This window comes from Panthera uncia, chromosome E1, assembly GCF_023721935.1.
Source record: "Panthera uncia isolate 11264 chromosome E1, Puncia_PCG_1.0, whole genome shotgun sequence".
NCBI classification, from domain to species: Eukaryota; Metazoa; Chordata; class Mammalia; order Carnivora; family Felidae; genus Panthera; species Panthera uncia.
Genome location: NC_064814.1, coordinates 11841584 through 11869078, shown reverse-complemented (window position 1 = coordinate 11869078; position 27495 = coordinate 11841584). Strand labels below are relative to the sequence as shown.

Genomic DNA, 27495 nt, shown 5'->3' with positions numbered 1-27495 from the left:
AGAGATTTTTAAATACTATAACAGAAGATTGTTTCATAAATTCCTTCACAGTAACTCAGAAAGTGACACTTGGGGCATTTTTCCAGATAAATCTGTGTCCTTTATGTGTAAAGCATTGCAGCTTAGGTAACTAGTAATAACACATAGGGTTCAATTCATGCTTTAGATATTTTCACTCTTCTTTTACTGGGTCTTTTTCAAAATAGCACATTTATTACATTTCTTAAAAGTCAGAATACCAGATCCAAAACAAGTGATTCTTTTAAAAAATTGCTAATTATTTATCCTGTTGAAATGCTGCTTATTATTATTTTTATAATGTTTCTTTATTTTTGAGAGGGAGAGAGAGGGTGGCGGAGGGGCAGAGAGAGAGGGAGACACAGAATCCAAAACTGCCTCGAGGCTCTGAGCTGTCAGCACCAAGCCCGATGTGGGGCTTGAACTCATGAACCGTGAGATCATGACCTGAGCCGAAGTTGGACACTTAACCGACTGAGCCACCCAGCCGCCCCAGAAATGCTGCTTATTATTACTTCAAGTTTGGAACAAAAGTAAAGAATATGTGATATCAAAGCTATAGGCAGTTCTTCCCCTAATGTTGGCTTTGTACTTTTACTTGTAGGACTTCAGTTTGTTTTACAGTCAGAGCTTCATAGACCCAGTTATATACCTTCCCATGGCCACGTTGAATGTGTACATTTTGAAACATCTTTAAAGCTAAAATTCAGTTCAAAAATACTGATCTACCAAGAAGGGCTTAAAAGCATTTGTCTCTAGGTTTTATAACTGTGAATATTTAGTCTAGTGGATTTAAAAGCTGAAGGGAAAAAAAACCAAAAACCCCACCCAAACCACTGATTGTTTGTTTAACAGGTTGCAAACCATGGCTGTGTGGATACAAGCCCAGCAGCTCCAAGGCGATGCCCTTCATCAGATGCAAGCATTATATGGTCAGCATTTCCCCATTGAGGTGCGACATTATTTATCCCAGTGGATTGAAAGCCAAGCTTGGTAAGTGAACAGTTTTTTTTCTATCAGATTTAGTGAAACATGGGCATATGGGAAGGAAAACATGATGGAGACTTTAAAAGTTGTACATTTTTTAAATAATGACGTGGGGGCGCCTGGGTGGCTCAGTCGGTTGAGCGTCCGACTTTGGCTCAGGTCATGATCTCACAGTCTGTGAGTTCGAGCCCCGCATCGGGCTCTGTGCTGACGGCTGAGAGCCTGGAGCCTGCTTCCGATTCTGTGTCTCCCTCTCTCTCTGCCCCTTCCCTGCTCATGCTCTGTCTCTCTCTGTCTCAAAAATAAATAAAAACATTAAGAAAAAAAAAATTAAAAAAAAAACAAAAACGACATGACCCATAAGAAGGTATTTAACCCTAGCTTAGATTTTAAGCAGGTGGAATAACTCTTAGGATTTTTAAAATAGGATTTCCCCCCTTTAGTAAACTCTGGCTAAAAGCATTAGAGTATTGCTGCTAATAAACAACAGTTAACAAATATGTTTTGAGTGCCTCTAGGGTGTAAGATAGGAACAGATAAAGCCCTTGTCCACAGGGATGCCTGGGCGGCTCAGTTGGACGTCCGGTTCTTGGTTTTGGCTCAGGGTCATGGCCTTGCGGTTCATGGGGTTGAGCCCTGTGTTCAGGCTCTGCACTGACAGTGAGGAGCCTGTTTGGGATCTTCTCTCTCCCTCTCTCTCTCTCCTGTCATTGCTGGCGTGCACTCATGCACACACTCTTTCTCTCTCTCTCTCTCTTAAAACAAATAAATAAATAAACTTAAAAAAAAAAAAAATGAAAAGCCCATGTCCACAAAGAATTTAGTGCTTAATGGGGCAGCTAAGGTATGCATATGCATATCACTTAATAAAATGTATTGATAACAAATTAACAATGGAGATGTTGGTGTTTTTAAAAATTTTTTTAAATGTTTATTTACTTTTGAAACAGAGAGAGTGTGAGCGGGGGAGGGGCAGAGAGAGTGTGAGACACAGAATCCGAAGCAGACTCCAGGCTCTCAGCTGTCAGCACAGAGCCCGACGCAGGGCTCGAACCTACCGACTGGGAGATCATGATCCAAGCTAAAGTCGGACACTTAACCGACTGAGCCACCCACGTGCCCCTATGTTTTAAAGTTTATGCATACCCATAAAGGCTAAAAGCCAGCACACCAAAATATTAACAATAGTCATGTCTTGGTGGCAGATTTAACAAGCGTGTTTATTTTTATTTTCCAAATTCCTGCTTATATGCGCAGAGAGAAAATTGTTTTTAAATTCTTTCAGAATTAGTATAATGTAGTAGATTGACAACATTATTGCAGGCTGTTGCTGCTCTGCTCAGGGTCTGGGAGCATGTTGGGAGGCCACCAGCCTGTCTGTCTGATCTGACGTGCTCATCAGCTACTTCACGCCCCCCACCATCATGGCGGGGTGCGGTCCTCTCTGGCAGAGCCCAGGAGAAGCCGGCCACTGTCTGGGGAGAGCTGGGTACCTGTCAGTAATGCTGCCTTGGAATAATTGAGGTTATGTGTTAGTAACAGATTTCTGTTTGAAAACTAGAGAGCACCAAAGGAAGGCAATTTTCTGGGCAATTTAAAAAATCTCAGCCTCGTGTAATGAAGTGATAAGAAAAAAAAAAGAGCTAAATATAAGCATGTCGGCTGCACCTTGCTTAGTGCTTTTCCATTTCCTTTTCATTTTCTTTCCTGTTTTAATGATTTGGAGAGTTCAGAAAACTGTTGGTAGAAAGTTTCTGGTGATTTAAAATTTCATTTAGTAGATCTCCCATGTAGTTTCTCACCGAATGAATGTTAAAAGACTTGTGTTGCTATGAAGGAAAGCCTGAATTTTATTTATTTTGGTTTTCTTAAGAACATAAAGATTTCAATAAAAAAATGTTCAGTTCTTCATGTTTAAGCTAAGAAAGGCTTTTTTTTTCCTTTCTTTTCTTTTTTCTTTTAAGCAAAGAATTGTTTTTTTTTATTTTATTTTTTTTCATTTATTTATTTTTTGAGAGACATAACAGAGCACAAGTTGGGGAGGGGCAGAGAGAGAAGGGGACACGGAATCTGAAGCAGGCTCCAGGCTCCGAGCTGTCAGCACAGAGCCTGACGTGGGGCTCGAACTCACAAACTGTGAGATCATGACCTGAGCCGAAGTCGGACGCCCAAACGACTGAGCCACCCAGGCACCCCGAGAATTAAGTTTTTAAGTACCAGAACCAGTACTTGATTTCCATGAGTTTTGCTCAGAGACAGGATCTTCTCAAGAGTGGGTTCCTCAGACAAGGAGCATTATTGCCAACCAAAACAGAGGTGCAGCTGCCCTCCATTCCTCCCAGCTTTTATTTAGTACATATTTTATTTAGTTCAGAGAGCATACGTATTTAAAATTTGGCTTTCTTTACTGTCTTTGCTTAGAGTGCAGATTTGGGCGTATTATGTGATGAACTACATTATCAGTGTTGTGGCACACCTGTTTGTGCCTTTGTTTGAAATTACTTGCTAACTGACTTCAGGGGTTTCGAGGTGACGGAGCCTTTTAGCTACCTCTAGATCTCTTGTTTGGCTCCAGACCGGTCAGCAGTAATTGAATGTTATTTCAATCTGACAGCTGTTTGGTTTCTTCAGTGAGCTGAGTTAAGCGATTTCGTACTGCCCAGTAGCAATTGTTGCCTAAATTGTTTTAAAAAATAAAGAGTTGGAGAAGGGAGTGGGGAAAAGAGGGAAGGCAGGAAGGGAGAGAAGCCATCCAACCCCTGTCACCCGTTCAGTGCCTCTGAATGAATACAAAGTCCATGGAGTGGTTTCTCTGCCTCACAAGAAGAGTTAGCACTGCCTGCAGGTCCCAGATCTGCAACTGGTGATAGATAGAAATGTCTGATTTGTGTACATAGTTGCAGGCACTTTCTGTCCTAATATCTCATTTCCAGGGCTCCTTAGAAATAGTAGTGTTGTTTCACCTGCCTCTACTTAAGAAATACTATATGTGGAATTAGCACATAGAACTAGTCAAGGCTGGAAAAAGCATGTAGAACATTCTTGACCTTGTGCCCCCTTACACCCTTAAGGGGTAACTATAAATAGGAAGTTATCAGAGCCCTTATTTCCTTCAGAGTACACGAAGCACTTTCCTTTTCCCTTCATTTCTAGAAGCAGATAGCATAAGCACCAGAGAAGTCAGTAGGAGGAAGGAGAAAGGGCAGTACATTGTTTAGAAAAAAAGAAGAAGAAAAGAAAAGAAAGTATCTAGTCCACTAAGCTAATTAGTGGATTAGGGATAGATTAACATAGGCATCTAGTCGATTTGAATTGAAGTGCTTCCTAAAATTTGCAGTGAGCATTATGAAGAAATCACTTTAGCTAAAGAAAAGGCGTGATGCGTTGAGGCTGCATTTATACAGGCTCATGTGCATGTATGTATACATATGTATGTAATTTTTTTCCCCTAGGGACTCAATAGATCTTGATAATCCACAGGAGAACATTAAGGCCACCCAGCTCCTGGAGGGCCTGGTGCAGGAGCTGCAGAAGAAGGCGGAGCACCAAGTGGGGGAAGATGGGTTCTTACTGAAGATCAAGCTGGGGCACTATGCCACGCAGCTCCAGGTGGGTGTGAAGGCTGGGTCACACTTAATCCTCTCCTTCATTCAGTGCTTCCCGTAGAGATTTTCTTTCTCCTCTGGAACCCAGTGTTGCGGACTTACATGTTCGCCGTGTAAAGTTCTTACTGTTTGGCTTTGTGGTTGTAGCCTTTTGTTTTTAAACTTTTTATTTGAAAACAATTTCAAATTTATAGGAAGTTGCAGGATTGATACGAAGAACCCGTACATATGCCCAGATCCACCCGTCGTTAACATTTGCTTTGTCATATTCTGTCTCTACACACACGTACACACACATTTTTTTTGTCACCCGAGAGTAAGTTGCATACGTCATGTCCCTTTGCCCCTGAGTACTTTAGTGTGCGTTTTCTATACATAGTTATAGTGCAGTTACCATCTTTAGTACCTTTAACATTGATAGAACACTTTTCAGTAATCTTGTATCTGTATTTCCATTTTGTCAACAGTCAGTTGAGTCACAATAAAGTCCTCTAGGACATTTTTTTCCCACCAGCCCAGGACCATATATTGCATCTGGTTGTCATGTTTCTTTAATCTACTTTAATCTGGAACTGTACTCAACCTTCTTTGCCTTTTATTACATTGACATTTTAAAATAATTCAGCTCATCTATTTTTTAAAGATAAAATGAACATCTTTTTGGGTCTGTGTCATGTCTCCTTCTGATTAGATTCAGGTTACACATCCCTGATGAGAATCCTGAGTAAGTGATGTTGTGTCCTTCCCAGGGTATCACATCTGAATACATACACCGTCCATCTTCCTTGCACTGGGGGTAGTCATTTTGATTGCTCGGTCGAGGTGGTGTCATTTCTCCTCTTACGTGGCCTTTTCGAAATTTATGTATCCTGTTTCCAAGAATGACACCCTAGTACTTTAGGCAAATTAGGAGGCAAGAAATAAAATAACCTTACCTTCTCACTGTAATTGGGTTTCCTATGATGTGCTTTTCTTGTCCCCCATTAGTATTGGAGGAGCCACATTGCTCATGGTTATGTCATCATGTCTCCAGGAGTCCCCTCATCATAAAATCTTACCCCTGCTCTGAGGTAGGGTTAGGCCCCATAGCACAGAGTGGAACAAAGTGATGTCTGCTATTGGGTTCTTTCAGAACACATATGACCGCTGCCCCATGGAGCTGGTCCGCTGCATCCGGCATATTCTGTACAACGAGCAGAGGCTGGTCCGCGAAGCCAACAATGTGAGTGTCCCATGGATGTGGGGAGAAGAGCTGGGAAGTCCTTCCTTGCCCCCCTCTCTCTGGACCCAGATCTCTCAAGACAACTCAGTGTGCATCTGTTGATGTTTCTATAAACAGAGCATTGTCCTAAGGGGCACAAAAGAAATAGAACACTAGTCTCTGATCTTAATTGATTCATGACCTTGGTGAGATTACCACCACAAAACAATGTGAACAAGTGCAAAATAATTTAACCCCAGCTGAACAGTTTTTGAGTAAAGGCATGCTCATGTTCAGGTGAGATTACTTAAGAGGGATTTCTGCTGAGCCCTCTCTTAGTCAAGCATAGAGGGAATGGCTCAGACCAGGTCACTTAAATGGCTGGATCCGTAAAATCCTTGCTGTGCCTGCCCTAGAACTTTGGGGTCTCCATGATACCATGTGTGAGAGATTCAGCCTCTTCCCTCAGTTAGAATAAGGTCTTGAGTGAAGACACAGATGATGTACGTTCACACAGCCTTCTTCCCCACTGTGTCCCCAGCACCTCACATGGTCCATAGCCCTGGATCAGTGCGTGAATATGGAATGAGGTGTCATCATCATTAGTAGGAAAACCCAGGTATATCCTGGATGTGTTCACTTCTAGTCTCTCTGAAGGGAATTAGATGGACCCTGTTTGGGCAACTCTGATGGAGGCCAGACTGTGAAAGAACTTTCTATTATGGCATATGAAGGTGCCACGGTTGGTCAGGTCACCTATTTCCCCCTCCTTTTATCTCCCCTCCACACCAGTTCTCACAAATGATGTTTGCAATTCCTCTGACTCACAATTTTGCTTTTGGGGTTTTCGCTAGGTTATAGGTGCTAGCATTGGCTTTTTCTTCAGATTAAGGCCTGAGGTTTTCTTTCTCTCTCTCTCTTTTTTTTTTTAACATTTATTCATTTTTGAGAAACAGAGTGTGAGTGGGGGAGGGGCAGGGAGAGAGGGAGACACAGAACCTGAAGCAGGCTCCAGGCTCCGAGCTGTCAGCACAGAGCCCGATGCAGGGCCCGAACTCATGGATGACAAGATCATGACCTGAGCTGAAGTCGGATCCTTAACCGACTGAGCTACCCAGGGGCCCCAAGGGCTGAGGTTTTCTACCATCCTCACTGCCCAGCTCACTTCCGCCCACACTCTCCTCCCCTGATATGTCCTCAGGGTACTTCTCCAGTTGGAAGTCTTGCTGACACCATGTCCCAGAAACACCTCCAGATCAACCAGACGTTTGAGGAGCTGCGACTGGTCACACAGGACACAGAGAATGAGCTGAAGAAGCTGCAGCAGACTCAAGAGTACTTCATCATCCAGTATCAGGAGAGCCTGAGGATCCAGGGTGAGGCCAGGGCCGCCTGGGCGGTGTGTGTTGTGAGGGCTACAAGGAAATTCAGGTCAAATTGGAAGAGAATGGGGTTTCTGTTCAGAGGCACTCCCCTTTCTGTGGAGTAGCCGGGAACCATGTGCACTAAAGATCTGGCAGGGAGGATGAGACTTAGGAAGGGGAGGAGTCACGAGCTTGCCTTTGGAGAGTGTGGGTCTCACTCAGGCTTCCCACACCCGGGGAGCTCCTGGTCTGCTGGGGAAGAATTTCCTCCTGTGGGAAGAAGCTCACAGTCTAGTAAACAGTACTTTTGTATATAATTGGTGTTTCATAAATGCTGATTTGCTGAACTGTTAAATTCTCCAAGCAGGGAAAGTATAAAGGCTAAGGGCTGTGTTTGTGGTGACAAACCTTTAATGTCTTGTGCAGTTATTCAGAGAGGCTGTCCTGACACAGAGCCTGCTAATGCACCTCAGTTAGCCTTGATAAGCAAAGGGTCCCTTTCCTGGTATAAATCCTGCTAGGTACTGGAGTACTGAAAACGTCAGTCTTGAGGCTGACGCTTGGAGCCCCACCAGCGCCCCCTATTGGCCTTGTTGAGAATTTGGCAGAGTGACTTTAATACTAATTTTGTCTCCCTGCAAGCATGCCCAGCTGAGAATCTCAGAAAAGCCTCTGCTTGCCCAGCTGTACAGACACATACCCATCTATGTAGCATGTGCGCCTCTAATACCATGCTTGTGGGCTCAATTTTATAGCGATATTGCTATTATTATTAACTCAGTCTTCCATACTAATTATAAATTTTTTGAGAAGGGATTGTGTCTTATCTCTGTACCCTGAGGTTGGCACATTGGCTGAATCATAGTAGGTATGAATAAGTGTTGATGAGATGATTCTAGCATGTTTTCTTCCATCTGAATCCATCTCAGACTGACGCAAGAGAAAGGGTGGCCCTCTTCCTAGATTAGGGAACGGGAGAATTCAGGCTATTAGTTCTACCCAAAAGCCTTTGACTGGTTGATAGTACTTCCAATCCTGTTCTTGGGTTTTCTGTTTCCTATTTATGGATATGGGTTTGATTCTGGTTTGGGTTTGTACCCATCATGCCATGTCAGTTCAGTCTCATGTATCAAGTTCACCCATCAGAAACACAGACTATCGATCTATTTGTGCAAGGGGAGGCTCAGCTTCCTCCAGTGGAGCAGACAATTGCCTCATGTCTGCTGGCCTCCCTCCCAGAAGCTTCTGCAAAGTGCCAGGAGAGACCTAAGTGGGTCACCTGCATAGGGAGGTTGGGCCCAGGTGTGGGGCTCACCACCGCCTCCCTGGGGATGGGGGCAGGATTTCCGAGGTGGCTCCATACTGCTCTGCTGTGTTCCAGGCCTGGACAGTATTCTTCTCTCTCAGTCCCCAAGAGTGGAATCCAAACCATATTTCCAGTTGTCTTCTAGCTCTGGGCTTTTCCTGACTGTTAGAGTTGCTTTCGTCTGTGAGTCCCAGCTTGTGTGTCCATGAGGCAGGACATAGGTCAGTGTGAGAGGGCCCTCAGCGGCCTGCCAGGAACTTGCCCAAGATGTGCTGATGCTCACCTCCTCTTGACTCAGCCCCAAGCAAGGACACTGGAATATTCTTTTTTTTTTTTTTTAATTAGAGAGACTGCACACCCAACATGGGGCTTGAACTCACAACCCTGAGATCAAGAGTTGCATGCTCTATGGACTGAGCCAGCCAGGCACCCCGACACTGGGATATTCAAATAGGTGATCGGCAAGGCGTAATAACCCCAGCATTTAGGATAGTAGTTACCTTTGGAGGCAGGGACGGATGTGCAAGCAGGGAAGGATGTACAGGTAGTTTTCAATGTGGAAATGTTTGATTTCTTTTTTTTTTTAATGTTTTGTTTATATTTGTGAGAGAGAGAGCATGCATGTGCACGCAAGCGGGGATGGGGCAGAGACAGGGGGGCAGAGTTTCCAAAGTGGGCTCTGTGCTGACAGCAGACAGCCCGATGTGGGGCTAGAACTCACAAACCATGAGATCGTGACCTGAGCCAAAGTCAAACGTTTAAACGACTGAGCCACCCAGACACCCCGAGAAATGTTTGATTTCTTTAAGCCGGGTTACTGAAAGACAGGTGTTCCTTGCATCATTCTTTCTGCCTTCCTTGGGTCTTGAGAATTTCATAATAAATGTTTTGTAAGAGGGTACTGAGGCCTCACCGACTCCCCTTTCCTGCCATGGATGAGCTTCCCAGCAGCTAGTGTGGAGAGAATCTGCCTCCCTCTCTGGCACCCTTGGGTGCTAGAACCTTCCCTCTCCTGAGAGGATCTTGCTGCTTTCGTGTTGCCAGTGGGCCCTGGACATTCTGTCTCCCCGTCTCCCTCGCCTTTTCCCTTTCGCCCCTTCTCTTTCTGTCCCTCTCCCTCCCTTTCCCTCCCTCTCCCTCCCTCTCTCCCCTCTCTCCCTTTCTCCCCATCTACCCCTCTACCCTTCTATCCCTCTCCCTTCCTTGCCCTCTCTCCTCATCTGTCTCTCCCTCTCCCTTTCCCTCTCCCTTTCTCTCTCTCTCTCTCCCTCTCCCTCTCCCCCTCCCCCCTCTCCCCCTCTCTCCCCTTCCCCCCCTCTCCCCCCTTCCCCCCCTCTCCCCCTCTCTCCTCTCTCCCCTCTCTCCCTTTCTCCCCCTCTACCCCTCTCCCCTTCTGTCCTTCTCTCTTCCTTGCCCTCTCTCCTCATCTGTCTCTCCCTCTCCCTCCCTCTCCCCCTCTCTCTCTCCCCTCTCTCCCCTTCTCCCCCTCTACCCCTCTCCCCTTCTGTCCCTCTCCCTTCCTTGCCCTTTCTCCTCGTCTCTCTCTGCCTGTCCCTCTCCCTTTCTCTCTCTCTCTCTCTCCCTCTCTCCCTCTCTGTCTCCTTCCAGTTGGTCAGCTGAGCTCACGGTGACCCATCCTGGACAAACAAACACGTTAGGCACCTCCCAGCACCTAGAGAAATGCCTTCTTCCCTAGGAGAGACTGCTGTGCTCCCGGGGATGGGACAAAGCTGGAGATGGGACAAAGCCAGCAGGCAGGGGCTGCCCTGAGGGGGCTCTGATGTGTGGGGTGGGGCTGAGCGGCTACTGGTCTCTGTCACCCTTTAAGCCTGCCCTGGGACCCCCTAACCAGTAAGGACACGCTCATCCCTGCAGCGTGTGCGTGCCGGGCAGTTCCTTGAACGTGTTCTGTGTTCCCACATATTTAGTCCTCAGCCACCCACCGAGACAGGGGCCAGGATTCTCCCATTTTGCACATGGGCAAACTGAGGCACGGAAGCGTGATGCACGAGTTCACCCAGTTAGTAAACGGTGAGGGCACGCATCAAACCAGGCAGTGAGGCTCCAAGCTGGACCCCGTGTGGCGTGAGGAGGTCTGGGCAGCCAGCTGTGTAGACTGAGGTGGGAGGGGAGGCCGTGGGGCAGGATCCTCCTCAGCTATACCCTCAGGTTTCCACCTACACACCCCCAGGAGGGGAGATCAAAGGCGAGAGGCCAGAGACCAGAGCCTGCTCATCTCTGGCACCCTTGGCTGCCAGAAGCCCAGCTTGCCATCGGTCAGATGTGTCCCTTGAGGGTCTGGCCTCCAGAACAGGTGTGTGCGTTCCCCTGGGCTTCCTGCAGGAAGCTGGGAGATGATGGTCATGGGTGTCCTGTCCCCTCCTCTAGCTCAGTTTGCCCAGCTGGCCCAGCTGAATCCGCAGGAGCGCCTGAGCCGGGAGACGGCCCTCCAGCAGAAGCAGGTGTCCCTGGAGGCCTGGCTGCAGCGGGAGGCCCAGACGCTGCAGCAGTACCGTGTGGTGAGTGGGATCCGCGTCCTCTCCTCCCAAGCCTTGAGGTGCACATCCCAAGGGGCGCGGGGAAGCCGAGAGAGGGCGAGAGCCAGGAAGAGAGCAGGACCCAGCAGAGCTGGAGGCCAGATCGTTCTCTCCCGTGGGGGGCGTGTGAGGCAGAGCAGGTTGGGAAGAGGGGAAGGCCTGGGCCTGGGGCCTGGTCCCTGGCCCCCAGCCCTGCCTCCCGAGGCCTGCAGTTGGGCGTGTTCTCCCCACTTGCCTTCAGGAGCTGGCCGAGAAGCACCAGAAGACCTTGCAGCTGCTGCGGAAGCAGCAGACCATCATTCTGGATGATGAACTGATCCAGTGGAAGCGGCGGCAGCAGCTGGCGGGGAACGGAGGGCCCCCCGAGGGCAGCCTGGATGTGCTGCAGTCCTGGTAATGGTGTGTGGGGGGGTGGCGGGGGGCAGGAGGGGGCAGCAGGGGCTGGGAGTGGTGCAACCAGCTGCTCGTTGTGCCTCCTGCGTTTCCATGAGCAGCCGGCTCCCTCTGTCCTGCGGCAAGACTTAGTTCACTAGGGGTTCTGGTTCCTGATGCGGACTTTGGGGCCCCCGTCTGTGCCCCCTGCCCAGGAAGGGAGTCACCGTGCTGGGGAGTGGGGCAGGGCTGGGTGTGCAGAGTGAGCTCGGGCCGATTGGACCCAGTTCAGGCTTGCTGCCTCTGTATTTCTCTGTGTTTCTGGAAGGCGGGCGCTCTGCTCCGCTCCGCTCCGCTCCGTGGTCGGGAGTGGCGGCTTAGGCGCAAAGCCTTCCTGGGTGAGGGTGGAGCTGGGTCTTGGGGCGTTCTCCTCAGACCGGAGCCTCCCAGCCTCGAGCCTGGGGGATGGCGTGATGCCATCGTCCTCCCGTTGGCCTGGGGCTCCCGTGCAGGTGCGAGAAGTTGGCCGAGATCATCTGGCAGAACCGGCAGCAGATCCGCAGAGCTGAGCACCTCTGCCAGCAGCTGCCCATCCCTGGCCCAGTGGAGGAGATGCTAGCTGAGGTCAATGCCACCATCACAGACATCATCTCAGCCCTGGTGACCAGGTAATTCCTGCCTCGGGCCACACCCAGCCCCCGTGCGGTTGGCATGGGGGAGGCAGGTGGTGCTTTGCTGATGGTGGGGGTGAGGGTGGGTGGGCTCTTGCTTGAGTCCTTGTCTCTGTTTGCCTCGGGTCCCCGTCCCCGCTCTGTCCTCAGTTGCTTTAGCTGCTTGGTGTTGACCTTGCCCAGTTTCTGTTGTGGACACCATGTGGACTGCCCTTGTCCCCCGCAGCCCATGCCAGCTGCTGAGTCGTTTCACTGCCTCCCCTCCAGCCATCTCCTCTGACTCTCAGTGGCCTCCCTGGGAACAGGGGCGGTGCCATGTGCCTTCATTTGCCTGCTGAGCCCCGGCAGCCTCCCTCCACAGGGGAGCCAGACCCTGTGCCCTGAGCCGGCATCATGTCTGGTGTGGTCACTTGTGTCCCCGCAGCACATTCATCATCGAGAAGCAGCCCCCTCAGGTCCTGAAGACCCAGACCAAGTTTGCAGCGACGGTGCGCCTGCTGGTGGGCGGGAAGCTGAACGTGCACATGAACCCCCCCCAGGTGAAGGCCACCATCATCAGTGAGCAGCAGGCCAAGTCACTGCTCAAGAATGAGAACACCCGCAAGTACGTGTGCCCTTCCCTCTGTCTGCTTCTTTTCTCCGTCCTTACTACAGGAGGAAGTGCTCGGGCCTCCTAGCCCACACGCTGGACTCCACCATTCATTATACGAGCCCCATTAGCCCCACTGTCCCCTTCCGGCTCTCAGAGAAACAGTGTAAGGAGTTTCTTCTGTGAAAAGAAACATATGATTATCTTTCATTTACTAGGGATAAATCAAGAAAATTTCTTTATGTTAATGTATATTTATTTCTTGTATATTTCAGCAGCTACCATTTCCTCTAAATGACGTCGGTTTTTACAACGTTCTTTATTGCCCCCCCTATATAATTTCTACCCCACGTTTACTGAGATGCGTGGGTTTAGAGTCGAGTGTCTCTCTCTCTGCAGCGACTACAGTGGAGAGATCCTGAACAACTGCTGTGTGATGGAATACCACCAAGCCACCGGCACCCTGAGCGCGCACTTCAGGAACATGGTGAGGATGGGAGAAGAAGAAGAACACATTTTCCCTGGTTGTTTGAGGGCTTTGTCCTCTTATTTCTCTCCTTTGCAGTCCCTGAAGCGAATTAAGAGGTCTGACCGTCGTGGAGCAGAGTCAGTGACTGAAGAAAAATTTACAATCCTGTTCGAATCACAGTTCAGTGTTGGTGGAAATGAGCTGGTTTTTCAGGTCAAGGTAAAGGCCTCCCTCAGCTGTGGTGTGTGTGTGTGTGTGTCTGTGTGTGTGTACTTTATATAAGAAAAAAGTTGTTTTGATCACATAGTGTCTTTACTGTTAATGAACAGAAACTGGGGAGACTTCATCCTTAAAACTGTATCTCTTAGATTCTCTTAGGAGCTACAGTAATAACAAACTAAAATAGCTGGAGAAATAGGTAGGAATGAATCTAGAGAAACATCACTCCAGATGAATTTGGGTAACAGTTTGTAGTAAGTTTTAGACATTTGTTACTTGCTCTTTTTTCCTAGAAATGTCTCTATATTCTTTCTCTTTTCTCTTGTTCTCCATTTGAGAAACTTAGTGTATCCTTCAGAAATATCCAAGCAACATCTTATTTATTTATTTATTTATTTTTAATATTTATTTATTGTTTAATTTAGCATGTGGTGCAACAATGATTTCAGGAGTAGATTCTTAATGCCCCTTACCCATTTAGACCATCCCCCCTCCCACCACCCCTCCAGCAACCCTCTGTTCTCTATATTTAAGAGTCTTTTAAGTTCTGTCCCTTTCCCTGTTTTTATATTATTTTTGCTTCCTTTCCCTTATGTTAATCTATTTTGTATCTTAAATTTCTCATATGAGTGAAGTCATAGCAACATCTCTTTTAAAGTATCTAAAATCTGGGGATGCCTGGGTGGACTCAGTCAGCTAAACATCTGACTTCAGCTCAGGTCATGATCTCCGGGTTTGTGAGTTCACCCCCCACATCAGGCTCTCTGCTATCAGCCTAGAGCCCACTTCAGATCCTCTGTCTCCCTCTCTCTGCCCTTTCCCTGCTTGCACAGGGAAAAATAAATAAATGTTGGTGTGCCTGGGTGGCTCAGTTGGTTGAGTGTCCAACTCTTGATTTCAGCTCAGGACATGATCTCCCAGTTTGTGAGTTCGAGCCCTGTGTCAGGCTCTGCGCTGACAGTGTAGAGCCTGCTTGGGATTCCCTCTCTCCCTGTCTCTGCCTCTCCCCTGCTTGCGCTCTTTTTCTCTCCAAAAATAAATAAGTAAACTTAAGGGGCGCGTGGGTGGCTCAGTCAGTTAAGTGTCTGACTTCGGCTCAGGTCATGATCTCACAGTTCGTGAGTTTGAGCCTCACATCAGGCTCTGTGCTGACAGCTCAGAGCCTGGAGCCTGCTTCAGATTCTGTGTTTCCATCTCTGTCTTCCCCGCTCCCATTCATGCTCTGTCTCTCTCAAAAATAAACATTAAAAAAATAAATAAAATATCAAAAATCTCTAAGATTGCACCATTGTGTAAAGTCCTGTGATTCTTGGAGCCATTGAGATTTTGTATTCACGGGTGACATTTACTGAAACTTGAAGAGAGAATGAATATGTTGTGATAGAGGAAAACAAAAGCAAGACAGGAGTGTGCCGCTCTGGGTGCTCAGCCCTTTTCCTTTGTCTTTCTAGACTCTCTCCCTCCCGGTGGTGGTGATTGTCCATGGCAGCCAGGACAACAATGCGACGGCCACTGTTCTTTGGGACAATGCTTTTGCAGAGCCTGTGAGTCAATCCCTCGAACTTGTAGGTCTCAAGATCTTGATGCTGGTGTCCTGAATCTCTTTTATGTGTTCTTCCCCAGGAAAGCATAGAAAACTGTAGTTTTCTGCAGTGGGCAGGTAGAGAGTATGTGGAGAATGGAAAGAGCATAGGCTTGGAGTCTGGCCAAGGGCTGAACTCATGCCTTACCGTTTCCTCATGTTGTGACCATGGGGAGTTCACTTTCCCTCTTTGAGCCTAAGTTTCCCTAAGTGTCTGCACCACAGGGATAATAATCCTTCATAGTGCTGTTAGGAAGATGAAATTAGGTAACATTCAGGGGCTCCTGGCTGGCTCAGTCAGTAGAACATGCGAATCTTGATCTTGGGGTCATGAGTTCAAGCCCCATGTTGGGCATAGAGTTTACTTAAGAAAAAAAGAAAGAAATGAAATTAGGTAACATACGAAATACAAAATGCTTGTCATATAGTCGATACTTAGTAGATATTAATTTGAATCTTTGGGTGAGACCATGAATGGAATTTGGGACTCCCAGTTTCCTTCCAGAAGTGAGACCTCTCGGGAGGTTACTTTAGCTTAGCAGTTGCTTCCTGTCAACTTCCCTCCAATAAATGAGGGTGCCATTCAATGTGCTCCAAATTTTAGGTTATGTGATTCATCCCACGTCTCTCCAAGAACGAGATGCTTTGTCTGAGGGAATGAATATGGTTTTATTGACTTATACATCAAATCAGAAAACCACTAGTGTGTGCTTGTTGAGCACTTTCAGAACATTTCATCAGGAAAAGTTGTAGATGTTGTACATTTACAGTGGAGAGTAGTCCATATGGTAGGTATTCAGGACATAAAAGTGAATGCTTGTCTAACGTGACTCTAACGTGAAGAGTCTAACCGAGTTATCTCAATGGTCCTCTTTAAAGAACAATATTTTGGTTGCAAAAGGCAAGGTTTTTAGCAGAAATCCTACTGTGCCCATTCTACAAATCTTGAGTTTGAGTCTCCTCTCAAAACTCTCTGCCTGTGTTGCTTCCTAATAAGCCTCCTGGATAGAAGTGCCCCTCTTCTCTCATTCCCTTCCCTGCCTGCCCGCCGAGCTCGCTCCCCATGTGACTTCGACATCTCCTGCAGCATGCCGTTACTGAATAAATTGCCTAAGTTTATTTAGGCCTGGCCTAAATAAATAAGCATTTTTAACATTTTCAGTTGTGCTAATGACTGGCGTACATCTCACACTGTTTTAAAATAAATACATACTTGTGGGGATTTATTCTACAGATATATTTGCATATGTGTCAGATGATTTACGTGCATCGCAGCATTGTCTGTCATAGCTGAAGATTGCTAGGCTGACACACAGATGTCTGTCTACGGAGGCCTGGTTAAATATCGTATTGTTCTTCCAGACTGTGGAGTATTTAGCAGCCACAAAAAGAAATTTCTTGAATGTGCTGCTATAAGTAAGGTCTTGAGAGATAGAATTAAGTGAACAAAAGGAAGATGCAGAACATGTGGATTTTATGCTACTACTTATAATTTTTGAAAGGAAAAATGTGTGTTTCTTGGTAAGCATTGAATACCTGTGGAGGCACACACGGTCAACTAGATTACATGCTCTGGGCCTGCTGGGTGGGACACAGGTTTAAGAAAGTGACTCCATCAGATACCCTCCCATGCTTTTTAAATTTTATATCATGTGAAGGAATTGCCTATTCCAAAACAATTTTTTGTGATAATGAAAAAAGAAGAGGAGGAACTATGGCCGAATAGGATGAAAAAAAAACAGTTTATTAAAAATTAATGTTGTAAACTGTTTCTGAATAAAGTGGTCCAACTCACAGTTTCCACTCTTCCGCATGAAATTTTTTCAGTTTGAGCTGGAGTTCAAGGGCAAAGATCACACCTGTGCACATACGTGCGTGAGCACACACCCATTCTTTCTGCCTGCCCTTAGAGAACCAGTCTTTCAGATTTCTGTTCCCACGGGGTTTACGGCGTAAACCAGACCTGTGGTCACGTTTTGTTTCTGCGACCTTTCGAACGTAGGCTTAAACTGTACGTTCAGCAGCTCATTTACAAAACACCATAGACAGTGTGAGGTTACCTTCTAGGCTGTGTGTAAAGAAGGCAAAATGGAACCTTCTGCATCTCACAGAGCTGCATATGCCATAAAAGTTAGAATTTATCCTCAGGCTCAGCAAGACAAATGTGTGTGACTACATTGAGCCATCACTGTTTTTGTTTTGTGGGTGGAATGAATAAATCATGCAACTGTTTTCTCCTAAGATCCTGGCTTCTCTCCCTCGCAGGGCAGGGTGCCATTTGCCGTGCCCGACAAAGTGCTGTGGCCGCAGCTGTGTGAGGCACTCAACATGAAATTCAAGGCCGAAGTGCAGAGCAACCGGGGCCTGACCAAGGAGAACCTCGTGTTCCTGGCACAGAAACTGTTCAACAGCAGCAGCAGCCACCTTGAAGACTATAATGGCATGTCCGTGTCCTGGTCCCAGTTCAACAGGGTGAGGGACCTGCTGCCAGCTGCCATTAGATCAGTCCTTCCAAACCAGATGCCTTCCAGAGTCTTCCTGCCCCAGGGCACTTGTTCTTCATGATGCTAATAAAATGTGCCCAGCGTAATCAGCAGTTTCTGAATAGATGGATAAGCACATAGCTTTTTTCATGTAGAAAACTAGATCTTTGAATATTTAAGTAAGCTGGGCTTTGTGTGCAGCTAGTGTATTTTTTTCCTTTATGAAGGAAACAGAGCAAAGCAAAAGGTAACATATCTCAAAAGAAGTAAAGCTATTGTGGCCAGAAGTCCATGGCTGTTTCCCATGGACTCGCTGGTGCTCGCTGCTGTGTGACCCTGCAAAACCAGACTCCCCCCAAGACCCTCAGCCCACAAAAGGGAATGCTGGTAGAGGAAACTTCTCCTCTAGCATCGGGGAATTCAGATGTCACCTATCACATCTTTGTGTGTGTGTGTGTGTGTGTGTGTGTGTGTGTGTGTACTTCAAGCATTTTATTTTTGAGAGAGTGCAAGCAGGGGTGGGAAAGAGAGGGGGTGGGGACAGTATCCAAAGCAGGCTCTGCACTGACAGCTGTGAGCCCGACATGGGGCTTGAACCCACAAGCTGTGAGATCATGACCTGAGCTGAAGTCAGATGCTCAAATGACTGAGCCACCCAGGTGCCCCACATCTTTGACTTTAAATCCAACTTTTGTTTCTTTGCTTACGGCCTCCACCCCTCAGGTGTTTTACATGACCTAATTCAAAAACAGCAAAGAAAGTCAGCTCAGATCCAGGTGGAGGTTTTTATAGCAGGGGTCCACTGGGTGTTGGTAATCGTTGTTGTTTTTTCCCTTCTTTCCTCTTCTCTCTTCAGCTTTTTGATTGTAGGACCATTTGGTAAAACTCGGACAGGCATGTATGTTTGTACGATTCTGACAGTGTAGATGTTTGTTTTCCATTTGATTTTTTTCAGTTAAATCATATGCAGGCAATATTCCAAGTGTTACTCTTGGCCTTCTTGTGTTCACTGTTGTATCTCCAACCAGGAGAATTTGCCAGGACGAAATTACACTTTCTGGCAGTGGTTTGATGGTGTGATGGAAGTGTTAAAAAAACATCTCAAGCCTCATTGGAATGATGGGTGAGAATCCTTATTTCCTAAGTCAATAGAGGTTGAAGCTCTTCTTTCCTCTGTTAAAACATCACACTCTGCCTCTGCTCCTTTGGCCTTTGCAATCCAGGGCCATTTTGGGTTTCGTGAACAAGCAACAGGCCCATGACCTACTCATTAACAAGCCTGATGGGACCTTCTTGCTGAGATTCAGCGACTCTGAAATCGGTGGCATCACCATCGCTTGGAAGTTTGATTCTCGTGAGTTCCTCCCTTTTTAAAACCTATCTCGGCTCTGGTTAGCTGCTTCTGTTGCAAAATTACTTTGACAAATGACTTACTGAATATTCGTGATGCGGTCAGCTCTGAGGAAGGGAGTGCAAAGGTGTCACCAGGACCCAGTTGCTGCTGCTAAGGCAGCCCTTGTAGAATCACATCACGGGAAACACAGTTAACTGATTTTGAGAAACGAAACTGTGTAACCCTGACATGGCTACCTGTAATGCAGCATTCTGTCCACAATCTCAGCTGCTTCCCTTTTGAAATGTCTGCCGCCTTATTCGACCCTGAGCTTATTTCAGTGAAGAATTACTTGGATGAGTTGGAGTCATTTTAATTATTCCTTTCTCCTAATCCACATAAAGGCATGGCCACAGATTATTTCCATCCAAGAACAGCTTTTTCTTCTGATTCTCAACATAAGAGTAGCTTGCTAGTTTTTTTTGCAACTTAAAGATATTCCCAGCCTTTCACAGCTCTCTGCAGCCTCTGGCTGTCGGCAGGCTTCCTGTCTCACTCAGATGGTTTTGTACAGCAATCAAGGATTGGAGTCCATAAGAACTATTTCTTCTACAGAGGGACCGAAAAACCATTTGAACTTGAAACTACCTGAGATCATTGGCTCTCTAGGGAAGTGCCATATGCATTACCTGCTTTTTTCCCCCCTGGCTTTGATAAATGACTTGAACTACAACCTGTGGTTAATTTTAAATGGAGATCTTTATTGGGACAGTTTTAACGGAGAGTCTTTAATTTGTAGCATGTTTGGATTTTTTAAGATTTCCTGTTCAGAAATCATGTTTAGAATACGATTATTCTGTTTATTGCTCTAGAGGAAAGAATGTTTTGGAATCTGATGCCTTTTACCACCAGAGACTTCTCCATCCGGTCCCTGGCTGACCGCTTAGGGGACCTGAATTACCTTATCTACGTGTTTCCTGATCGGCCAAAAGATGAAGTGTACTCCAAATACTACACACCAGTCCCATGCGAGCCTGCCACTGGTAATGCATTCTGATCTGGTTTTGTTGCGATTTGAGTTTTCTTTTGGTTTGTGTGTGTGTGTGTGTGTGTGTGTGTGTGTCTGTCTGTCTGTCTGTCTGGCATGAAAACCTACACAGTCAGTATTTAGTTATTGCTGTTTGAGTATTATTCAAGGCAGTCGTAAATCCTTGGCTATATTCTTCAGTCATATAGAAAACATATCTGCTGCTGACCCCAAATATCAAATTGAAGGGAACAAATTTATTATCTTTTTTCACATTGCTTTTATTTATTTATTTTTTAATGTTTTATTTATTTTGAGAGAGAGAGAGAGAGAGCACACAGGTGGAAGGAGGGGAAGGGAGAGAGGAGACAGAGAGTACCAAGCAGGCTCCATGCTGTCAATGTGAAGCCCAGCTCAGGGCTTGATCTCACAAACCCACGAGATCATGACTTGAGTCAAAATCAAGAGTCCAACGCTTAACCGACTTGAGCCACCAAGGCACCCCTCAAATTGCTTTTAAAACAAGTTTAGATCAAATAAAATTAGAAAGGCGAAATTTGTTCTTCAAAACAGAGATGGTTTTATTGTTTTCTGAGTGTAAAAGTATTCTGTATTAATTGTAAAATTTCCAGAAAAGTATGGAGAAGAAAATAGATATAGCATCTCTCATTCAGAGATTGACCACCAAAAAAAAAAGTGTAGCAAATATTCTCCCTGTCTGTGCAGATATGTATTCTTCAGTCAGTCACCAGATGCTTGTTGGGGACTTCCTGTGTGGAGGTTACAACCTAGTAGTGGAAGGACAACAAACAAACAAATACATGTATTTAGTGACGGATGCTATGAAGACAAGAAAGCACAGTCAAGGGGTAGAGACGGGTTAGGGAGGAGGATGGGGGTAGCATTTCAGTAGAGTGGTCAGGCAAGGTCTCTCTGAGAAGGTGCTGTCAGCGCAGAGCTGAATGAAATCAGGAAGCTAGCCATACAACGATCTAGACCAAAACCTTCTAGGTTGAGAGAAGAAGTGCAAAAACCCTGAGGTGGGAGTAAGACTGGTGTATTTGAAAAACCCCACGAGGGGGGCCCAGTAGGCCAGAGCTGAATGAGCAGGAAAGTGTGGGAGGTTAGGGCAGAGCAATAGGGGTGCCAGATCATGTCAGGCTTGGAGTTCAGTAAACGGTTTGGGTCGTATTATCCATCATCTTTTGTGATCTGATTTTTTTTCCACGTAAAAATGTACCATAGGCAGGGGCACCTGGGTGGCTCAGTCTGTTAATCGTCCAACTTTGGCTCAGGTCATGATCTTGCAGTTCATGAGTTCAGGCCCCACATTGGGCTCAGAACCCAGAGCCCAGAGCCTGCTTCAGATTCTATGTCTCCGTCTCTCTCTCTCTCTGCCCCTCCCCTGCTTGTACGCTTTCTCTCTCTCAAAAATAAATAAAACACTTAAATAAATTAAAAATTATATATACCATAGGCAGAGTTGCAGGTCTGTAAGTATAATCTTACAACATCACTATAATGATTGCATGGAATTCCATGTACAGTGAGTGATTCGATGTCACTGATTTGAGAGACTGACAATTTTTTTTCTTTTTCTATAATTTATTTTTTATAATTTACATCCAAGTTAGCACATGGTACAACAATGATTTCAGGAGTAGAATCCTTAAGCCCCTTACCCATTTAGCCCATCCCCCCTCCCAAAACCCCTCCAGCAACGCTCTGTTTGTTCTCTATATTTAAGAGTCTCTTATGTTTTGTCCCCCTCCCTATTTTTATATTATTTTTGCTTCCCTTTCCTTATATTTATCTGTTTTGTATCTTAAAGTCCTCCTATGAGTGAAGTCATAGGATATTTGAGACTGACAATTTAAGTTATTCACAGTTTTCTGTTGTGAATTAATATTGAGATAAGCTGGGGACGCCTGGCTGGCTCTGTTGGTGGAGCGTGTGACTCTTGATCTTGAGCTCATGAGTTCAAGCTCCGTGTTCAGTGTAGAGCTGACTTAAAAACTAATAATAATAAAAATAAAGAAATAAAAAATATTGAGATAACCTGGTACATTAATCTTATTCAACTACTACCCTGGGATAAACTCCTAAAGTAGAATTTGTATCAAAGGATATACATGCTTTTTAAGCATTTTGACAGATCTTCGCAGAATCACCCTCCAGAATGGGGAATCCGTTCTCACTCCCACCGATGTCTGTTGGACCACCTGCTCCTCCATATCCCCTGCCAGTCATAGATTCTGTTCACTGGCTTCATTCTTGCCAGTCTGACTGGCATAAAAATGGTGTCTTGGTTCTTATTTTCATTTCTTTGATTCTAAGTAAGATCAAATGTCTTTTTGCATAATGATAATAGCAAAATTGTAACTAGAGTAATAACAGCTGACATTTGTTGAGTACTTCCTGTGCACTGGGCCCTTCCTGGGCAGCTTTCATATAGTATCTCATCTAATCCTCAGAACAGGTCTGGGAGGCACGTCTGTTACTCTCCTCACTTTACATAGGAGCACTTGAGGCACAGAGAAGTAACATAATTTGCCAAAGTCCACACAGCTAGAAAGTGACCAAACCAGGGTTTGAGCTCAGAGTCTAGCTGCAGAGTCTATTTCTTCACTTCCATGTTACTGGCTGTTTCTATTTTTTCTGTGAAGCGTGTTTCTATTCCTTGTCCATTTTTCTTTCGGGGTTCCATCTTTTCCTAATAAGGTGTAAGAACTTTTATATAGTAAATAAGCCTTTTAGTATATATAGCAAATATTTTTCTCAGTATGTCATTGTTCTTTTAACATTTAAGTTTTATTTTACTGAAGTACAAAACTTGTATTTTCTATACAGCCTAATCATTCATCAACCTATTTCCTGTATAGAGCCTTTTATATCATGCCTTCCCATCCTGCAAAGATGATTCTATTTCTAGGTGGGAATATAAGCCAAAATTTTTCAGATTTATGCGGTATTTTAGATTAAATCTACCATGGTTTCTTTTTCTGTTAGCACAGCTAGTTTAGGTTTTTAAATCCTATTTTCTACAGCATTTCTTTGGGTTTTATCTTTTTTGCCAATCCATAAAATTCTTTAGAAACTGTAAAGCACAAAAAGCATGCAGTATTATAAAAAGGCAGCTCCTGACATTTGAAGGCTTAGAAGAAGCAGGTTAGGGTAACAAGCAACTTGTGCCCCGTGTGCCATTTCATCATCTTGGACTGTTTCACTGACAAACTTTTTATCCTCTTGACCTTAGTGTCGTCTTCATTGTCTGACATCATTAGGATTATATGTATTCCCATACTCACATACCCAAGAAATGAGACTTCATTCACCGACTTCAGACTATCACATTCCTACTACTCACTTAACTGGGTTTCTACAGTCAGCCTCTTAAAAAGGTAACTATGGCTGACCAGACCACTCTCCGATCTGTCCCCTAGCCTCCCACATCCCAGTGGAGGTTCTGGGGAGAGTGAAAGAGAGACACACGGACGTTCTTATTAACCAGCCACGGGGCATGGACAGCACTCACCTGGATGAGTGACCATCAGATTACCCGCAAATGTAGAAAGCCCACAGACACAAAAGAGCACACAGACACCTGCATGACACTCCCTTTCCTAAAAGAGGAGATTCTCAGAGTCAGAGTAACTCCAGGGGCCACCAAGTCAAATTCATTCCTTTCTTTGATTTCTCTGTGCAGCCCCTGACAAGTGTTTGTACTCCTTCCATCTGAAGATCTCCAGGGGTCGGGAAATCAGTTTTTCCCAAGACAACCCATTTCTTTTGTGGGCAGTTCTAAAGTTCTAATTACGACAGTGTTCTTCTCTCTGTGATTGACAGTGTGTTCCCTTTTGTGTTCTCTTCTGATCTCCTCCCAGTGTTGTTGCCTGGGACACAAAGCAAATCCTGCTGCTCTGCCACATCTGTGACTTTAAACTTTTAAGATATTTTTTCTTTTTACACTTAGTGTGCAATTAATGTTTGGTTTAGATTTGTCCTGGAGCATACATTTTCTGTGGCTTGAAGAATTTATCAACACATCCAAACCAACTCGGAAGATATCTTAACTTGCAGTTTTAATATTAAGGCTTCTCCTACACCAGGTCCCCCTAACAGATTCAAATATTAAGTGTTTGTATCAGATCCTAAGATAGAATTAGGTGCTTGTGTCCTGTCATGAGAAAAGCTGTGATTCTTAAGGGAGATTGCATTTTCATTTCTTTGAGAACTTTGGTTCTCATCACCATCCCCCCCTCGGCAGCTAAAGCGGTGGACGGATACGTGAAGCCACAGATCAAACAAGTGGTCCCTGAGTAAGTGTCCAGGGTCCAGCCCTGGTCTTCTGCTGCCTCCTTTCCCTTCCCCCCTTCCCCCCTCCACCCCTCACCGCTGCCCCTCCCGCTTATAGGCCCTGTAGGGCCCAGCACCCCCTGGCCCCCTGAAACCTGGCTCAGCCCCCAGAGAGGGAATTGAGCTTAGTCTCAATGGGACCAGGACCCAGGACCCCACTCCCGCAGCTGGACCCCCAGACCCAGGGGGCGCTTTGTGCTTCCACACCCCAAAGAGATGTAAACATGCCCCCTGAGCCCTCCCCAGGTCAGCCGCTGCCCTGAGGTCACTGAGGCTTCTCCTGTTCCTCCTGCAGGTTTGTGAATGCGTCTGCAGACTCTGCCGGGGCCAGCGCCACCTACATGGACCAGGCCCCCTCCCCAGCCGTGTGCCCCCAGGCTCATTATAACTTGTACCCACAGAAGTAGGTTGTGTTCTCTGGGGCTCCGCAGGGAGGAGCTGGGGCTGGGGCTGTGTTCTCTGGGGCTCAGGCTGGGCCCCGGGGGGCTGGTGGACAAAGGGACCCAGAGCTCCTGTAGGTCTGAGACCACCCAGGCCAGGCACCAGCATATGCCCAGGTGGGAGACAGAGATTTGAACAGAAGGTATTGGTAGTTTAGAATGGGGTTGGGCAAATGTCAACTACTCTTCTCTCTCAAAATGTAGATTTTTCTTGCTTTGTATAAGGAGCACATGGGCTTTACATGTGTGGACAGCCAGGGTTAGGGACAGCTGGGGTGGGTGTTCTAGCCTGAGCCTCTCTGTCCAAATAGCAAAGGACTCCACTCCCCACTGTTCAGATCAGGAGCATCTTTCCCCTGAAGCCTAGGCCAAGGGCACAGGCCATCTTGGGCTGTTCACCCGGTGGGGTGTGGGGCTTGGGGTGGTCTCTGTGGCTCATCATTGGCCTTGGGCAACCTTCCCCTTCCCTTTATCTCTTATCTTTTTCTCCCAAGCCCTGACCCCGTCCTTGACAATGATGGGGACTTTGATCTGGATGACACAATGGATGTGGCGCGGCGTGTGGAAGAGCTCTTGGGCCGACCTATGGACAGTCAGTGGATCCCTCACGCGCAGTCATGACGCCCCCATCTCCATCTTTAGCTTCTTCGTCCTCGCCAGAGGAGTTACTCTTGTGGATGTTTTAATTCCATGAATCGCTTCTCTTTGGAAACAATACTCATAATGTGAAGTGTTAATACTAGTTGTGACTTTAGTGTTTCTGTGCATGGTGGCACCAGTGAAGGGAACGTGTGTGAGTGTGTGAGTGTGAGGGTGTGTGGGTGTGTGTGTGGGTGAATTTTCACATTGGGCTGTTTCTCCCCCTTGCTGTCCAGAGTTTAGTTGCAGCACTGGGGCCGTAAACAGTGGCTGTGGTTGTTTTAACCTTGTGTAAAAGGCAGTAGTTCCATGAACCCTGGAACTTGGCCATGTGTCCAGAGGGTGGCTGAACTTTGACATGTGGCTGTTCAAGTCAGAGAAGGACAAAGGGAGGAGAAAGCACCTCTCCTGTGAGATTTGTCACTGTGTCTGCCAAGCAATTGATATATAACCGTGATTGTCTCTGCTTTCCTCTGAAATGTACAAATTGCCTTTTGAAAAAGAAAGCCGTCCTCCCTCCTTCCCTCTCCCGGACTCCCGTTTTCCTGGGTAGGGATGGGAAAAAGCGGGGACATACAGTGATTGTTGGGGCAAGGGAAGTCACGGGTTGTCTGATGGGTAGTTGCTTTTTAAGTAACACTGAACCCATCTACATGTTCTCTCCTTCCCCCTCCTTCCATCCACTGTGTGAATTACCCCTCAGTTCTGTGTGTGTGCACGTGCGCAGACACGTTTGATGAACCAGAGAAAAGAAAAGAGGGTCACATAACCGCAGCTTATAGTGCTGATGTCCTTTGTGTCGCAGCCAGAGTGGAAGGCCAGCCGTGACCCACAGGCGCTGAGAAAGCTGCCTTGCCACCCGGGGCAGCTGCCCTCTGGTCTGCCCGTCCTTCTGCGCGGCTACCCCACGGCTTACTGATGGTGGCCACTCGCACAGGCTGACTGGTGTTTTGTTTCTAAATCAGGACTTCTTGTTTTGCTCTTCCCACCCTAATCTGATATCACAGCCCTTTCTTCCTGTGGCAGGTCCTGTGCCATTCACACCCAGGTCACCTCGATTCCCTTCACTGTCCACACGGGCCATCTCAGGGAGGGGCCGGTGGGGGTGCAGTTCGAACCCAGGGCCAGCGTGCTCAGCGACGTTGTTGCCCACTTGGTACGGGCCACTGGGTGTCAGCGTTGGTAATCTGGGGCAACACAGTCAGTGGGTTTCCTAGGAAGTTTGGTAAGCTGCAGAAAGCAAACAAAACAGCTTCAGTACAACGTCCACGATTTCTTCCGTAGCTTTACCCCAGAAGGAAGGAACCGTCTATCGCAGTCAGGTGGGAAGAGGGGGAAGCAGGTATAGCTTTCGGGGTAGGCCTAAAGGTCATTCACCCCCGGCCCCCTTCTCCAAAAGAAGGAATGACCACACCAGGAGAGAATGGCCCTAAAAACCTTATTTTTATACATGTGAGTAAATAAACATATTTTTTTTACAAAAATGACTTCTGAATTTATCAGTGTTTTGATGTTAAAGGAAAATATTCCTCTGTAGTAAATTATTTATTGGAAGATGACTTTTTAAAAGCTGCTGTTTGCCCTGGCTTGGTTTCATACACTGATTTATTTTTCTATGCCAGGCAGTAGAATCTCTCTGCCTCTGAGGAGCAGGCCGACCCTTCCATGATACCAGCAGTGACATAGGATGTCGCTAAGCCCTTTACATACCCCTCAAGATTTGATTAAAATTCCACCCATGAGGATGAGTGTTGGGGAAGCGGGAGGAGGAGGCCTGACCGCTCTCGGACCCAGTCATAAAGAGCCCTTCCCTGCCTGCCCCTTGGACTTCACCAGCACCGGCCCCTGAGTGCCCTGAGTGCCCTGAGTGCCGTGGCAGGCCGGCCGGGAGTTCAGCGGCCCCGATGGGGCGGGACTGACACACTTTCACGTTGGCAGGGACCCAGCCCCAGGGTGTGCTGTGGGCAGAGCTTGCCCTTGACAGTTGGCACTGGAGATTGGGGGGATGGGAGCCGAAGAGCATGGCTGCCCCGAGCAGAGGGGTCCCATGCTGGTACGGTCGCTGACCTGTCCTCCGTTTTCCTGAGGCTGCGCTGATAGACGGGAGAGATGTTTGACTGAAAGGTATGCTCGCTATCTGCGTTGTGTTTTCTCTTTTCTCCCTGTTCCTGCAAACCACAAAAGAGGCAGTGGCAAGTCTTGACCTCCTCTGCCTCTCACTCGCCCCCAGACACGCACACACATAAGTCATCAAATGTTTCAATGTGTGGTATGTGCCGGGTTTTTGTAGGGGGGGT

The 27495-nt window shown here is 46.6% G+C and overlaps 1 protein-coding gene across 2 annotated transcripts; it reads left to right on the top strand.

Moving 5' to 3' along the window:
* Positions 1 to 314: 314 nt before the first annotated feature.
* On the top strand, positions 315 to 25673 carry STAT5B (signal transducer and activator of transcription 5B). Of its 2 annotated transcripts, none has more exons than XM_049636057.1 (18): positions 315 to 1011; positions 4458 to 4614; positions 5743 to 5832; positions 7013 to 7187; positions 10870 to 11000; positions 11260 to 11411; positions 11903 to 12058; positions 12486 to 12665; positions 13050 to 13137; positions 13216 to 13338; positions 14790 to 14882; positions 17186 to 17392; positions 18432 to 18526; positions 18627 to 18757; positions 19609 to 19779; positions 24031 to 24082; positions 24415 to 24522; positions 25054 to 25673. In XM_049636057.1, the coding sequence occupies exons 1-18, from the start codon at positions 884 to 886 to the stop codon at positions 25178 to 25180; spliced, it is 2364 nt and encodes a 787-aa protein (XP_049492014.1). In that variant the 5' UTR covers positions 315 to 883; the 3' UTR covers positions 25181 to 25673. The 2 variants fall into 2 exon arrangements, with proteins under 2 accessions (XP_049492014.1, XP_049492015.1); XM_049636058.1 differs by having other exon boundaries at positions 923 to 1011; positions 4486 to 4614.
* The last annotated feature ends 1822 nt before the right edge of the window (positions 25674 to 27495 follow it).

Bases quoted from the DNA above. Each gene is read 5' to 3' on its own strand.
- STAT5B (XM_049636057.1), top strand. From the start codon at position 884: ATGGCTGTGTGGATACAAGCCCAGCAGCTCCAAGGCGATGCCCTTCAT. The intron at 13,138-13,215 runs GTGAGGATGGGA...TCTCCTTTGCAG, and splicing joins GCGCGCACTTCAGGAACATG to TCCCTGAAGCGAATTAAGAG. The intron at 24,523-25,053 runs GTAGGTTGTGTT...TTTTCTCCCAAG, and splicing joins TATAACTTGTACCCACAGAA to CCCTGACCCCGTCCTTGACA.